General features: G+C 39.9%; 1 protein-coding gene across 6 annotated transcripts in view; it reads left to right on the forward strand.

The window, feature by feature from the left end:
• si:dkey-5i3.5 (uncharacterized protein LOC565091 homolog) overlaps positions 1-17,348 on the forward strand; it is a 103,224-nt gene that overhangs the window by 83,943 nt on the left and 1,933 nt on the right. For 4 of the 6 annotated variants that reach the window (XM_051930375.1, XM_051930382.1, XM_028814820.2 and 1 more), the window contains one exon: positions 1,680-3,763. In XM_051930375.1, coding sequence (XP_051786335.1) covers positions 1,680-2,044 — 365 coding nt within the window. In that variant the 3' untranslated portion in view covers positions 2,045-3,763. Of the gene's footprint in view, positions 1-1,679; positions 3,764-4,322; positions 4,702-17,348 lie in introns of those variants that run through there. The other 2 variants (XM_051930388.1, XM_051930384.1) reach the window with 2 other exon arrangements.

Here is a 17,348-nt window from a genome sequence, read left to right on the forward strand (position 1 = left end):
GATATGGTAGCATTTTTATTTTTCTGGTTTTGTGAAAATTAAACAATGATGACATCTTTGTCTTTTCAGTCTTTTTGTGAATTTCAGATATTAGTTTATCTTTCATCCTACAAAAATGAAAAATGTAATAATCAATAATATTTTTGATTAACTTTTTTAACTAATTTTGCTCCTAAGCAGCAGAGTCTGTGAAATGTAATTGACAGATCTTCTGTAACAGATAACAAAATGCTTTTTTTGTTTTATAAAACAGCATCAGTTACATATAAAGTGGCTATAGACAAAACTACGTTACACTGATTTCAACTTTTTTTTAATGTATTCTTTTTGTTCATCTTGGATTTTTTATCTTACTGCAACATTTATGACAAGATATAAATAATAGTGTTTCTTCATGAGTATATTGTAAAAACAATGGGGACCTGTGCAGACTGCTTGATAATGTACTGACTCAAGACATCAAGGATTTTTTTTTTTAATGAAAAGAATCAAGATGTGAAACATAGTCAGAGAGTGAGCCAAACTCAAAACTGAAAGTAAAGCGAATATGTCCTTCTTCTTCTTTCCGCTGCTCCCATTAGGGGTCACCACAGCAGATCACCTTCTTCCATATCTTTCTGTCCTCTGCATTTTTGCTCTGTTACACCCATCACCTGCATGTCCTCTCTCTCACTACATCCATAAACCTTCTCTTAGGCCTTCCTCTTTTTCTCTTGCCTGGCAGCTCTATCCTTAGCATCCTTCTCCCACTATACCCAGCATCTCTCCGCTGCACAGGTCCAAACCAACGTAATCTCTCCTCTCTGTCTTCCAACCGTCCAACTTGAGCTGACCCTGTAATGTACTAATTTCTAATCCTATCCATCCTCGTCACACCTAGTGCAGATCTTAGCATCTTTAACTCTGCCACCTCCAGTTGTTGTTAAGCTTAAATTATTAGCTAAAAATTTGAAATATCTAATACAAGAGCAAAGTTCTAAACCCAGGAAGTATTTTACCAAAGGATTCACATGACATAAGAGATTTATCTGCAGACTCCGGTGGTCTACAAATACCCGCCAAGACCTTTACATGGTCATTCTGGTGACATCACATGTGCAACACTTCTTGGTAATATTGTCATGGAAGCTCCCAATGCAAATCTTTGAAGTGGCAGCATCCATAATATATGACCCAGATACCACAATGATTTTGCTAAAGCTGTTCCATTTGACATGCATTTGGAAAAAAGTAGGTGGCTTAGCACGGCTGTCCCTGGCACTGATGGAGAAGTCTTGGAAGTCTCATTCAGTCAAATTGTTAACCAATGTATGAAAATTAATAAAAATCAATTGGAGTATGGAGAAGTAAACAATCTACAGAAAACATTGCGTTGTGCCCCTCACATTATGTTATTAGAAGTATACAATAAAATTAAAAAATAATTTTCAGTTGGGTTGTAGAAAATATTGTCAAGTTGCTGTGTACCAGAAATGTTGATGAGCTCTAAGGAAAGATGTGTTGCAGAGCACAGGAGAATCTGTTTTCACAGAACCTTTCTTGATGTTCTGCAGACCGTTCAACTCTTATAAACGTTGTAGCATTTCCTGTCACTTGCATATATTTTTAAATATTACTCATTCTATGTAAATATAATTATGACAAAGTTTTATTTGTTTTTGTTTTTTTTATTTTTTTAGGGATTGCAAAAGTTTTGTTTCCCAAAGTTGGAGGATTAGTTGAGAAGACCACAATGCTGTATTTTAACCTTCTAAAAGGTTATACTGTGGATTATTACAACAATGCAGTAGATATGTTCTATGATACACCTGTTACATCACCTGCCCTCTTCTTCTACTGTGAGAATGACCCACTGAGTGACCACAAGGCGGTTGAGAAGCTGATGCAATTGTGGCTCGAAAAGCAGAAGATCACTGTAGTAGGGAAATGCTGGAAAAACTCTGTACATGCAGGACATCTGCGCCGGCATCCCAAGGAATACCTTGATACTCTTCATAGCTTTCTTCTCACTCATGGAAAGATGCTACCAAAAGCCAAGCTATGAAAGAAATATTCTAGGTGCCTAATTATGTTATAGTAACAAAAGGTTAAGAAATACTAGTTTTTATTAATATTTTTTTAATTTTAATGTTATTACATGGATATTATATATTCAGTGTTTTCTAAAAATATTACATTTTTCTGAAAGCCACATCTGATTCAATTCTAGAAAATTAAGTTTTATACTACATTTAAACTTAGGAGAAGCTGTGAAAGACATAAAAAGAGTTAAAATTTTTACATTTAAAATAGATATATAGTAAGTGTGATGGTTAGTTTAAGAGAATCCTATTAATACTTTCACACTGGTCACGTGTCATATCTGACTTGATTAGTTTGGTTTATTTTTATACTGAGAAATGCAAATTGTTTGGTGAAACAGGTTTTCTGTGCTGGCGTTAGAGCATATCGACAAGCTGAAAAATGTAGAGACCATGAAAATACAAGGTGTGCACTTCTGTAGGAACCCTGTTTTTATTTTTTTCATAAGTATTACTGAGCATAAACTGATAAGATGTTATCCATATCCTACATCATAGTAGTCAGATGTAAATTAATGCATGGAACACAAAATGTAAACTGCACGCTGCTTTAATTGCTGTTTGTATGCTGTTGCAGTGCCCCCATGCATTATTAGTTTCTTGGCATATGTAAATGGTTATGTTTTTTTTTTTTCTTTGTTAGTGATATATTAGCAGGTGAGTATACTTGAGCTAAAATGGAATTACTACCTTTGATGAATAAAAAGCCTTGAGCGTTCACGGGTTTTTTTTTTTTTTTGGAAGACAACGCAAATCTGAGAACACAATAATGGATTCTAGAGATCAACTCATTTTTTATAGCAGGTAGCTGTTTATTTTGTACATACTGTTAATTCCACAGCATTGCCACCTTTGACCCAGAGAATGAGTACTATTCTGTGAAGATATTTTGCTGGCTATAAAACCACCTTGTGCTAGTTATGGTAGTCCAAAATAAACTAATATACAAAGTGCTACTTCTAATCAGGATGTAGTGATTTATGATCTCTTTTAATAAAGGCACAGAAAAAAACAAAGGAAACTTAGTAGCCACCCATCTTTGTTCTGGAATGAGCAAGTTTAGAAGTGCATATACAGCACCTTGAGATTCCTCGCACTTTGGAGTAACAGAAACATAATAAATCTTTTGTCTTGAGTAGGATTTAACACAGAAACCAATACTAGGCTAGAGAGAGAATGTACAGTATATTGTGCACGGAATACTAAATACTGTATGTGATATTATACAAACATATTTTTTTATAACTGCAATTTGAAATACCAAAATGTTTGTCATGGATAATAAAGAGATAGAAGACATTGTGTATTAGCATGTTTGAAGAAGAGGTTAGAAATAACTATGTAATAAACTCCACCAGATATTCATCAAAGGGTAGCCATAATTGAAAAATCAGTGCTGTGTCCAATTAAGAAAATTGAAGCATGCATAAGGCACATTTCATGTTCTTTGGTTAACATGGCAGAATGAAGTACTGTAACTGTTTACTGTTTAATCTCTCTTAAATTTCTTAATATGCCCTATATAATTCAGTGAGCAAGAAAAAGTAACATGGTCATCTAAGAAATTTTAATTGGCTACATTTTTAAATAGTTTGCAAATATGCCATACTTATAGCTTACTTATCATTGGTGTTCTTGCTTTAGTGTCTATGCCAATATATAGATCTAAGAATTCAAAGCAGTGCAGTTATTTTGCAAGACTAAACATTTCCTTCATTTAAATTACAACGAATGTGTCTATTTCTTAAATAGCTTAGAAGTTAAAGCGAAATCCTGCCAAGCCAACGAAATAATACGATGTTAAGGCTTAAAGATACTCTAAAGCTAATTTATGAGCTGAATAGAGTGTTCATTGGAGAGATAACTGTTTGTTTTTTGTGTTAAGTGTTATTATGTTAATATTTGTTCTGTTACCTATGTAACCATAGTTTTTTTTTTTTTTTTAATGAATGTAAATATATACACACAGGAAACTTTAAAAAATAATTTTCAGTTGGGTTGTAGAAAATATTGTCAAGTTGCTGTGTACCAGAAATGTTGATGAGCTCTAAGGAAAGATGTGTTGCAGAGCACAGGAGAATCTGTTTTCACAGAACCTTTCTTGATGTTCTGCAGACCGTTCAACTCTTATAAACGTTGTAGCATTTCCTGTCACTTGCATATATTTTTAAATATTACTCATTCTATGTAAATATAATTATGACAAAGTTTTATTTGTTTTTGTTTTTTTTATTTTTTTAGGGATTGCAAAAGTTTTGTTTCCCAAAGTTGGAGGATTAGTTGAGAAGACCACAATGCTGTATTTTAACCTTCTAAAAGGTTATACTGTGGATTATTACAACAATGCAGTAGATATGTTCTATGATACACCTGTTACATCACCTGCCCTCTTCTTCTACTGTGAGAATGACCCACTGAGTGACCACAAGGCGGTTGAGAAGCTGATGCAATTGTGGCTCGAAAAGCAGAAGATCACTGTAGTAGGGAAATGCTGGAAAAACTCTGTACATGCAGGACATCTGCGCCGGCATCCCAAGGAATACCTTGATACTCTTCATAGCTTTCTTCTCACTCATGGAAAGATGCTACCAAAAGCCAAGCTATGAAATAAATATTCTAGGTGCCTAATTATGTTATAGTAACAAAAGGTTAAGAAATACTAGTTTTTATTAATATTTTTTTTAATGTATTTATATATTGATAACAGAATTTCAGATTTTTCTAGAAAAATATAATAATTGACTGCGGTGGGTTGGCACCCTGCCCGGGATTGGTTCCTGCCTTGTGCCCTGTGTTGGCTGGGATTGGCTCCAGCAGACCCCAGTGACCCTGTGTTCGGATTCAGCGGGTTGGAAAATGGATGGATGGAATATAATAATTGAAATGCATAGTCTTTTAATATGTATTACAAACATTAAGAAAAAATAGTCTGACTACTTTGATGCAATGCGTAGCATCAATGTGAAAGTTTGGCATTAAAGATTTTACTGTGCAGTAAATGAAACAGTTAGTGTAAAATTTTCATGTTTTATTAAATCATTTCATCTATTAAACTGAATATTGTTTTACTATTAAGAGTTTTGGAATTATTTATCATTTTTGTGTCGCTGTATTTTGATTCCTCATTTCTTATTATTTTTAAATAATCATTTTTTAAAACACATACATTCACAACTGTCTGAAACATTTTTAAACTTAAAAAAATGGAAAATTAAGATGGGTTGTAAATATGGAGGGCGTCCCAATGGCGCAGTGGTAGCGCTGCTGCCTCGCAGTAAGGAGACCTGGGTTCGCTACCTGGGTCCTCCCTGCATGGAGTTTGCATGTTCTCCCCGTGTCTGCGTAGGTTTCCTCCGGGTACTCCGGTTTCCTCCCACAGTCCAAAGACATGCAGGTTAGGTGCATTGGCGATTCTAAATTGTCCATAAGAGTGTGCTTGGTGTGTGTGTGTGTGTGTGTGTGCCATGCGGTGGGCTGGCACCCTACCCTGGGTTTGTTTCCTGCCTTGCGCCGTGTGCTGGCTGGGATTGGCTCCAGCAGACCCCCGTGACCCTGTAGTTAGGATATAGCGGGTTGGATAATGGATGGACATAAATATGGAGGATACTAAAAATCTAATTCAAGCATTTTTTTAATAGGATTGACTATAGCTGTATTCACATGCTGTTTAAAATGTTCTATATGCAACTTTTGGTTATTTAAAAATGCTGCTATAAGAATGATTATTAGAACTGGAAATTACAATTGCATAACTCTTATCCTTAATTCTTTACACTGACTTCCAGTTAAGCTTAAGGCTGATTTCAAGTCATCCTTTTTCTTTAATTTAAAGTTTTTGACGCCTTATGTACAGGTGCTGGTCATAAAATTAGAATATCATGACAAAATTGATTTATTTCAGTAATTCCATTCAAAAAGTGAAACTTGTATATTAGATTCATTCATTACACACAGACTGATGTATTTCAAATGTTTATTTCTTTTAATGTTGATGATTATAACTGACAACTAATGAAAAGTCCCAAATTCAGTATCTCGGAAAATTAGAATATCAATTAAGACCAATGCAAAAAAAGGATTTTTAGAATTGTTGGCCAACTGAAAGGTATGAACATGAAAAGTATGAGCATGTACAGCAGTCAATATTTAGTTGGGGCTCCTTTAGCCTGGATTACTGCAGCAATGCGGTGTGGCATGGAGTCGATCAGTCTGTGGCACTGCTCAGGTGTTATGAGAGCCCATGTTGCTCTGTTAGTGGCTTCAGCTCTTCTGAATTGTTGGGTCTGGCGTATTGCATCTTTCTCTTCACAATACCCCATAGATTTTCTATGGGGTTAAGGTCAGGCGAGTTTGCTGGCCAATCAAGAACAGGGATACCATGGTCCTTAAACCAGGTACTGGTAGCTTTGGCACTGTGTGCAGGTGCCAGGTCCTGTTGGAAAATGAAATCTGCATCTCCATAAAGTTCGTCAGCAGCAGGAACCATGAAGTGCTCTAAAACTTCCTGGTAGACGGCTGCGTTGACCTTGGACCTCAGAAAACACAATGGACCAACACCAGCAGATGACATGGCACCCCAAACCATCACTGACTGTGGAAACTTTATACTGGACCTCACGCAACATGGATTATATGCCTCTCCTCTCTTCCTCCAGACTCTAGGACCTTGATTTCCAAAGGAAATGCAAAATTTACTTTCATAAGAGAACATAACTTTGGACCACTCAGCAGGCGAGATGCTTCTGACGCTGTCTCTTGTTCAAGAGTGGCTTGACACAAGGAATGCGACAGCTGAAACCCATGTCTTGCATACGTCTGTGCGTGGTGGTTCTTGAAGCACTGACTCCAGCTGCAGTCCACTCTTTGTGAATCTCCCCCACATTTTTGAATGGGTTTTGTTTCACAATCTTCTCCAGGGTGCGGTTATCCCTATTGCTTGTACACTTTTTTCTACCACATCTTGTCCTTCCCTTCGCCTCTCTATTAATGTGCTTGGACACAGAGCTCTGTGAACAGCCAGCCTCTTTAGCAATGACCTTTAGTGTCTTGCCCTCCTTGTGCAAGGTGTCAATGGTCGTCTTTTGGACAACTTTCAAGTCAGCAGTCTTCCCCATGATTGTGTAGCCTACAGAACTAGACTGAGAGACCATTTAAAGGCTTTTGCAGGTGTTCTGAGTTAATTAGCTGATTAGAGTGTGGCACCAGGTGTCTTCAATATTGAACCTTTTCACAATATTCTAATTTACCGAGATACTGAATTTGGGACTTTCATTAGTTGTCAGTTATAATCATCAACATTAAAAGAAATAAACATTTGAAATACATCAGTCTGTGTGTAATGAATGAATCTAATATACAAATTTCACTTTTTGAATGGAATTACTGAAATAAATCAACTTTGTCATGATATTCTAATTTTATGACCAGCACCTGTATAACATTTATCAGAACTTGTACATATAGTACCAGGTGTTCATTATAGTTTTAACATGCTGGTCGAAAAAAGGTTGTAAAGATTAAGAAAATAACAATGGGTTGTTATCCCAAGTTTTTATCTCCAGGGTACCAAATCTGTAAACGATCTGCCTTATTATACAATATAAGGGATGTTCCTTCAGTCTCAACTTCTAAATCCAGGCTGAAGACTTGCTACTTTAGTTTAGCATACCCTGACTAGAACTGCTGATTAGCTCTGCATCTCAGGTTGTTAGTCATGTATAAAAATTGACAATGATTATAAACTGTTACTATTCCTCAACTGTTCTGTTTCTTACCTTGATATATGCTGTGACACTTGATGTTACTGCCAGGCTACATTGCCATGTGAAAACACGTGAGACTTACAAAGAGCCTTGGAAGCTCCTTGAAATTATTCATTCTTCTTTTTAGTCTACTCAGCATATATACAGTATTTTATAATTTTGTACGGTGTCCAGGAGTGGAATGAGCAGCTAGATAGCCTAAGTCACCAGAACTGTTGCAGAGGGTTATTTTGTCTAGGAAATCTTCTGACTGGAGATACCGTATGGTGAATTGACAATTATAATATTAATGAACCTTTATTGACAAAATTTGTTTATGTTAGTCAGTTTGAAATTGTTCGGAGTATGTGTTTAACTTTACTTATACTGCTATGTAATGTGTATTTTAGCTGTAAGCCGAGACAGAATTCTGTAAGGAGTGGCTTACAAAAACAAGTGCAGTTGAACTGATGTTTTTATTTTTAGCCCAACACAGTGGATTTTGTTAAGTGCTTGAAAATGTTTTCATTGTTTCAGACAAATGTGTGAAAGTGAAAACCTGCAAAGTCTTGTTAAAATATTTTTTACCCTATGTGGATGAGTAAAAGATCTGAAGGTGCCCAAAAGTAAGTTGGGGTGTCACCCAAGCCACTTCATTTAATATACATAAATGGATACATGTCCATAAATATTTGGACAGAGACAACTTTTTTCTAATTTTGGTTCTGTACATTACCACAATGAATTTTAAATGAAACAACTCAGATGCAGTTGAAGTGCAGACTTTCAGCTTTAATTCAGTGGGGTGAACAAAATGATTGCATAAAAATGTGAGGCAACTAAAGCATTTTTTTAACACAATCCCTTCATTTCAGGGGCTCAAAAGTAATTGGACAAATTAAATAACTGGAAATAAAATGTTAATTTCTAATACTTGGTTGAAAACCCTTTGCTGGTAATGACGGCCTGAAGTCTTGAACTCATGGACATCATCAGATGCTGGGTTTCCTCCTTTTTAATGCTCTGCCAGGCCTTTACTGCAGCGACTTTCAGTTGCTGTTTGTTTGTGGGCTTTTCTGTCTGAAGTTTAGTCTTCAACAAGTGAAATGCATGCTCAATTGGGTTAAGATCAGGTGACTGACTTGGCCATTCAGGAATTTTCCACTTCTTTGCTTTAATAAACTCCTGGGTTGCTTTGGCTGTATGTTTTGGGTCATTGTCCATCTGTATCATGAAACGCCGCCCAATCAATTTGACTGCATTTAGCTGGATTTGAGCAGACAGTGTCTCTGAACACCTCAGAATTCATTCGGCTGCTTCTGTCCTGTGTCACATCATCAATAACCACTAGTGTCCCAGTGCCACTGGCAGCCATGCACGCCTATGCCATCACACTGCCTCCACCGTGTTTTACAGATGATATGGTATGCTTTGGATAATGAGCTGTTCCACGCCTTCTCCATACTTTTTTCTTGCCATCATTCTGGTGGAGGTTGATCTTGGTTTCATCTGTCCAAAGAATGTTTTTCCAGAACTGTGCTGGCTTTTTTAGATGTTCTTTAGCAAAGTCCAATCTAGCCTTTCTATTCTTGAGGCTTATGAGTGGCTTGCTCCTTGCAGTGCACCCTCTGTATTTACTTTAATGCAGTTTTCTCATTATGGTAGGCTTGGATATCGATACACTTACCCTCTGGAGAGTGTTGTTTACTTGGTTGGCTGTTGTGAAGGGGTTTCTCTTCACCATGTTAATAATTCTGCGATCATCCACCACTGTTATCTTCCATGGACGTCCAGGTCTTTTTGCGTTGCTGAGTTCACCAGTGCTTGCTTTCTTTCTCAGGATGTACCAAACTGTAGATTTTGCCACTCGTAATATTGTAGCAATTTCTCGGATGGGTTTTTTCTGTTTTCTCAACTTAAGGATGGTGTAAAAACATAAAATGATGTAATTGAACAAAATGTATGTGTGTAAGTACAGAAAATAGAACAGAATGATCAAACTTGTTTGTGTTTTGCGTACGTGACAAAAAGCATGTATACTTTCTGGAAGTTTTCTTTCAATGATGTGTGTGACAAGAAAATATACCTTTAGGGTAAGGACTTTACCAATTGGAATAATACAAAATGAGTCAGGACGCTATTTTTATTGCTTACATGGTCAACGATCAGGAGACTAGAAAGGTATAAAAGAGCAAGGATATCTGCGCTCGAGGCAGATGAAGTGCGGTGTCCTAGGACTGTATTTCTCTGTCATTTTACCCTTGCCTGGTATGTATCAATAAAAGGTTTTTACTAATTTTAATTTTCTTCTCTGTTTTCAGTCACAAAAAGTGTCCACAGTTTTTGGCGCCCAACGTGGGGCAAGAGACGGCCGGTCGACTCCTCCAGCGAGACCATTTCAGTGATCCGTCTTACCAGCGGACTGCCATCAACTTGAGCGCTCCGGCAGCAGAGCATGCAGCTCCGGCAAAAGTTAGGACTGCCCTGTCCTGAAACAGTTCTTGCGTGAGGAGCCCCTGGTCTCCTCTTTGCTACATCCACGGTGACTGAACGGATTTCCAGACAGAGCTTGCACACTTCCAGGCTGGGGTAAGCACCGGGGAATTTCCGAACATTTTTTATTTTCTAAATTACGGGAGGGCGAGTTTCCTGTTGACCGTCTAGTCATACTCATATCTCAACGGGTTGCTTAAGGTGATGGAGACTTGACCCAAGCAGTTTGACGCATACGAAAGGTCTGACGAAAGGATACTGGCCTCACCCATATCCTAGACTCGGCTGGACGTATTGATGTAGTATTCTGCTGAACCGAATCGGACACGAAGTCACCTGAGCTGGAATCCGGGGATGTGAGCGGACAGGCTAACGGGACGAGTAACGGGGTGGTATATATGTATGGAAACATAAACAGAAAAAGAGCACAGATTGCAGGATTGCTGTTAGGACGGAATAAATAAATCTACATACTAATAGCAACAATACCGTGTTCTCCTGGGAACTGGGACAGGACCGATAGTTAGGTGTCTCCCCTTGGGAAAAAAGAAGGGAACAGTAAGGGAACAGTGAGTGGCACACTTAATACCTCGCTGATTCATACGTACAAGGGATTAGGCGAATCAGTATATAGTTGGAAAATTAAATACAGGACCCGGGAGGGCAAGGGGACATAATGGGAACTTATAACAGTAAGCCTGTTAATCGCCGCACAGGGGGATCAAAATCATTAATGCTGGAAGAATTATTTTTGGAGGATCAACAGACGCCCCGTAAAAATGGGTCTCCTAGGAAATTTATAGAAAAGAAGACAGGTTTAGATTTCAAGAAGGCATGTAGGAAATGGAATAGACAGAGTGGTGGGCGTTGGCCGATAAAGGGGACAGGAGATGTAAGTGAAATACAGGAAACTAGGAAGATCCTGTGTAGGAATAAGCAGGATTGTTATAATAGTGGACCGTATCGAATGGATATGTTCGATAGATGGGAATTAGTAATAAAAGACAGAAATTTAGAAGCAGTACAGAAACAGAATGAATTGTTGCGGGCAAATGAGGGAAAGGCTAAAAAGGAGAAAGAGGAATTACTAATTACATTACAGAAAGTTCAGACAGGCACTGAACCACAGGCAGATGGGAGGAAAAGGAAGAATAATCCAAATAAAGACCCCCTTTATCCTATTATTTTTTCTCTCCTCAGTACCAACCTCAGGCACCTCCATTATCCCCTCCTCTATCCCCCATTCCGACTGCCCCCCCTGCACTACAACTAGCAGAAGTTTCCCCTGATGATTCCCCAGGCACAGATCACTATGACCCCTCTACCCATCGTGATGACCCACCCTGTACTAGACAAACCCCCGTCTCCAAATGCACTCGAAGTCAAACCTCCAGTCACAAACCAGCTCCAACTTTTTTCTCTTCTGATCCTTCACCTTTACTTACTTGCCCTTTAATAGAAGTTCCCAATCCTCATTATAACCCTGCCCATCCAGCCGGACCCCAAAATCCCACAACAGTTATGATAAATCGGAACTGGGACATCCAAGAACTAAAGGATGTCGTGAATGCACTTCCAGATCCAAAGGAAGTAGGAGGACTAAAATTTGTTGAACAACTTGATCAGTTAGATAGCATGTATAAGCCTAACGCTGCTGAATGGACCCAGGTACTTCGTCGAAAGCTTGGGACCACATGGGCCACTGTTAGCAGGGGTGTCCGCAATGACGTTCCATGGGTATGGAACCCAGCTTTAACTCGAGGACAGGGGATAGGTGGAGAAGGCGAATTTAACCCACAATGGGAGGCGTTGAGACAAAATATTGCAGAAAAAATATAAAAAAGGAACGGACTGGTCCCTATTTCTGCTGCAAAACAAAAGAGAGACGAGACGGTTGATGAATGGGCACATAGGATTCAAGACCTTATGGCTAATCACTCGGGCTTGGAAAATGTTGATGACCGCACCCATGCTGCAGTTCCACCTTTTGTTTCCGGTTTGCGCCTTGATATACAAAACAAGGTCCGCACTTCCTGTATTGAGTGGGAAAGTGCCACGTTTGATGAAGTCAAACGACATGCTGAACATGCCGAAAAACAAACTAAGCAGAAGGAATCGGACTCTCATGCCAAATTATTGGCAGCACAGATGAACTATTATACCAGGAATACTCCTGACCGAGGCCGAGGATATGGCCTTAGAGGAAGGGGACGAGGACGAGGAAGAGGACGAGGTGGTTTTAGAGCTCCTCCTGTTGACCACAATAAGAATCCTTTTATTCCCTCTCCCTTTAATTCCAATGCTAATTCCTACTCTTGCTACGCCTGTGGTGAAACTGGACATTTTCGTCGGGAGTGCCCTCACAGACAGCAACAGCCCCCTTATTCCACCTGTTTTTTCTGACACCCCTGACCAACAATACTGGCCATAGGAAAACGCAGGGACCTCCAGCCACTCTTTTCAACTACCTTTGCTCACCCATAATTCAGAGACTGATCCTTTACTGACATTGTTCGTTGATGGCACTGAGACTATTTTCTTAATCGACACTGGTGCCACTCGATCTACCCTCTCGCTGGCAAAGGTCCCTGCCTCGAACGAGACTGTTACTGTGCTTACTGCTTCTGGACAACCTCACCTTCTTCAAGTATCAAAACCTCTTCAAGTCCAGTCACGTCCTGGCGGACATACCTTACTGCATCGTTTTCTTTTGAATCAGCTCTGTCCAGTTAACCTTTTAGGAAGAGATCTCATGACAAAACTTTCTCTTTCTATTTCTATGACTGACAAAGGTTTTTTCTGTTCAACCCCCAAGTTGTTGTGTCAAATTGCCCCTTACCCCAAACCCTCTTTTGCAGCTTGGACTTTAGATATTTCCCCACACACCATTCTCCTCAAAGCCCTACACTCTTTTTCCCCTTGTCTCTTTCCCAATTTACAGGCCCCTGACATTTTACACTGTACTGCCCAATACTTCCCTATAGAAGTAGACACCCCCTGGCTAGAATCTTTCCTTACTTCTGGTACTTGCCCCGAAACCCTTCACATCTCCTGTGTTTTTATTTCATCCACAAAGGCAGCTGCTTCTGTTCATCTTACATGCTCACAGCATATATATTATCTTGGCGGCTCAGTGCCTCATATTTCCTTAGCTAAATCACGCACTGTTAAATGGGGGGAAATAGGACCATGGGTAGAAAAATGCCTTGAAAGAACAGACTGGTTACAAGTTACTCCAGGTATTTTTGATACTCCTGACCGTTTAATAACTAAAGTGGTGTTTCAAACTGATTTTTTAGTACATCGCGCTTTGTGCCGTCCTTCCTCTTTTGCTTGTTCATTGCAAACCACTTTCCCTTCTTGGCTCTCTATGCTCCCTGATTCACTATGGTCCCAGGGAAAGAATGATTATGGAAGGATAGCCCATTGTGAGCCTCTGGTGATCCACCCGAAATCCTCCTTCCGCCCGCACCGTGCCCAATATCCTCTGTCTCCCGAAGCAGAGGCTGGCATCTCCGCCGTACATTCCGATCTCGTCAAACGCGGTACCGCCGTTGGACATGGACCGTCATGCCTCAGGGATACACTGAAGCCCCTTGTGTATATGAACAAGCTCTTGCCCAAAATTTAGAAGGCTTTTGGCCGGAAAGAGGTAGTACATTGATACAGTATGTAGATGGAAATGATATGTAGCGCTACGGAAGAAGATTGTACAAAAGATACCCAGAAATTGTTGCTGTTTTTGGGGGACAATGGCCATAAAGTTTCTAAAGTTAAGCTGCAGCTAATCAAAACAACTGTAAAATATCTAGGTCATGACATTACGTATGGAACAAGAGCTCTCTCTAGCGATCGCATTACAGCCATCCAAAATCTTCCTAGACCGGTCACAAAACAACAGGTTATGTCTGTTTTAGGTATTCTGGGCTACTGCAGACAGTGGGTTCTAAATTTTACTGAAAGAGCACAGCCGTTGCAACAATTGGCTAATACTCCTGGCATCCCCCTTTCTGGCCAGGTCCAATGGAATGAACAGGCTGAGAAGGCTCTCTGTGACCTCAAAACTGCTCTTCTATCTGCGCCCGCGCTTGGTTTGCCTGATCATTCTCGTCCATTCACTTTGTTCGTGGACGAAAAGCAGGGATTTATGAATGCAGTACTGACGCAACAACATGGAGATAAACAAAGACCGGTGGCTTATTTTTCTAAAAAACTGGATCCAGTGGCTGCAGAACTTCCTCCGTGTCTTCGTGCTGTGGCTGCAACAACAGAAGCTGTATTAGCAAGCACGGATGTAGTTCTCATGAGCCCCCTAACAGTTAAAGTGCCTCACGCTGTACATTCTATCCTAGTACAAGCCAAAACTTCACATCTCACTACTGCTAGGGCAATACACTATCAGAATGTACTCTGTACTTTGTCAAATGTTACAATTGAAAGATGCTCCACTTTAAATCCAGCCACTCTTCTCCCAATTAACAACGAAGGAGAACCACATAATTGCCATGATGAAATAGCAAAGGTTGTAAAACCTAGAGTAGATCTACAGGAAACACCTTTAGAAACTGGAGAAATGATTTTTGTGGATGGATGTTCCTTGCGATTGAAAAATGGAGCACCCTCAACCAGTTACGCAGTGGTCCAAGGGGACCGCCTGCTGGAAGCAAATGGAATTTCATCAAGCTTGAGTGCACAGGCAGCTGAACTCGTAGCACTCACTCGAGCATGTCAGCTGTCCGAAGGGAAGATCGTAACAATTTATACGGATTCCAGGTATGCTTTTGGAGTCTGCCATGATCATGGAGCACTATGGAAACTAAGGGGATTTAAGACCAGTACTGGCAAACCCATCCAACATCAGAAATTGATCGAATCCCTTTTAGAAGCTATAACCAAACCATTGAAGCTAGCGATTGTTAAATGTCAAGCTCACACAGGAAAACAGGATCCTGTTAGCAAAGGAAATGAATTAGCTGACCACTTTGCTAAAGAGGCTGCATATAATAACACACCAATTTCTTTATTCCAACAGAGAAATGACCAGGACCCTGATAATCAAATTATTTCTTTACAGAGTGCAGCCACGGATATCGAAAGGAGAAAATGGTCCAAAGAAGGGTCCCTCTCTGATGGAGTCTGGACTCATAAACACACTAACAAACCTTTTCTCCCAAAAGCCTCTTTCCCAGGAATGGCAAAAATCGCCCATGGCCTCGATCATGCAGGTAGAGATGCCATGGTTCGAGATGTTGAAAAACATTGGGAAGCTGTAGGTTTCTCTACATATGCAGAGCAATTTTGCAGACGCTGTGCAATATGTCAAAAGTTTAATGTGGGAAAAGGTACCCAGGTAAGTCCCGCCGTTACCCCTAATCCAATGGGTCCGTTTGAACACCTCCAAATGGATTTCATTGAACTAACCCCGTCTAAAGGGTACCAATATTGTCTTGTGATTGTCGATGTGTTCTCCCGATGGGTAGAGGCTTTCCCTTCAAAACACAACGATGCCAAAACAGTAGCTAACGCACTAATTAAAGAGATTATTCCAAGATGGGGTATCCCTCAAAAGTTACAAACAGATAATGGCACTCATTTTGTGAACTCCGTTATAAATGAATTAACCACCTGGCTCCAAATTAATGTGCACCATTATTGTAAATACCATCCCCAAAGCGGAGGCATCGTAGAACGATGCAATGGCACTTTAAAAGCTAAACTCGCAAAAATTTGTGAACAAACTAATTTATCATGGCCGGATGCACTACCCTTAGCTTTAATGGGACTAAGGGGACGGACACACCGACAACTGGGACTATCGCCGTTTGAGATTCTGACCGGACGTCCCATGCCCATTGGCATGGTTGTAGGAAATGTGAATTTGCATACTGTGGACAATGATCTTCTCTCTAGTCTTGCAGGTCTGCGAACCTCGTTGAAGGAAATCCACCAGCAGGTTAATCAAGCCTGGAGGACCAGCCCCCTTTCCAAGGATTTACCAATTCCCTTGGGCACCTGGATCCTGGTTCGAGATACTCGGAGGAAACACTGGAATCAGCCTAGGTGGAGAGGACCATTCCAAATTCTTCTATCCACACCACACGCCGTGAAAGTTGAAGGACTGCCTGCCTGGATCCACGCATCGCATTGCAAGAAATGGCTATCTTAAAAATACTTTTTCTGTTGACTGTTACCCGCACCCTCTCAGGCTACCCAAGGATGGGTGGTGATCTCTATCTAAGTACTTTACTGCCTCTATGGAAAGGGCATATATGCTACATGAGGAGCACATGTCTCGTATAGCTTCTTCCATTTTCTCCTCCCCATCCGATTTCCCCCCCCCTTCCCCTTCATCAACCATTTCAATTTAATTCTACTGCCCACATCATTTTGTTCAAAAAGGGAGGAGTGTAAAAACATAAAATGATGTAATTGAACAAAATGTATGTAAGTACAGAAAATAGAACAGAATGATCAAACTTGTTTGTGTTTTGCGTACGTGACAAAAAGCATGTATACTTTCTGGAAGTTTTCTTTCAATGATGTGTGTGACAAGAAAATATACCTTTAGGGTAAGGACTTTACCAATTGGAATAATACAAAATGAGTCAGGACGCTATTTTTATTGCTTACATGGTCAACGATCAGGAGACTAGAAAGGTATAAAAGAGCAAGGATATCTGCGCTCGAGGCAGATGAAGTGCGGTGTCCTAGGACTGTATTTCTCTGTCATTTTACCCTTGCCTGGTATGTATCAATAAAAGGTTTTTACTAATTTTAATTTTCTTCTCTGTCTTCAGTCACAAAAAGTGTCCACAATGGCTTCTTTCACCTGCATGGAGCACACCTTTGACCACATGTTGTCTGTTCACAGCAAAATCTTCCACATGCAAGCACCATACCTCAAATCAACTCCAGGCTTTTTATCTGCTTAATTGATAATGACATAACGACGGAATTGCCCACACCTGCCCATGAAATAGCCTTTGAGTCAATTGTCCAATTACTTTTGAGCCCCTGAAATGAAGGGATTGTG

This window comes from Erpetoichthys calabaricus, chromosome 1 (assembly GCF_900747795.2).
Source record: "Erpetoichthys calabaricus chromosome 1, fErpCal1.3, whole genome shotgun sequence".
Classification (NCBI taxonomy): Eukaryota; Metazoa; Chordata; class Cladistia; order Polypteriformes; family Polypteridae; genus Erpetoichthys; species Erpetoichthys calabaricus.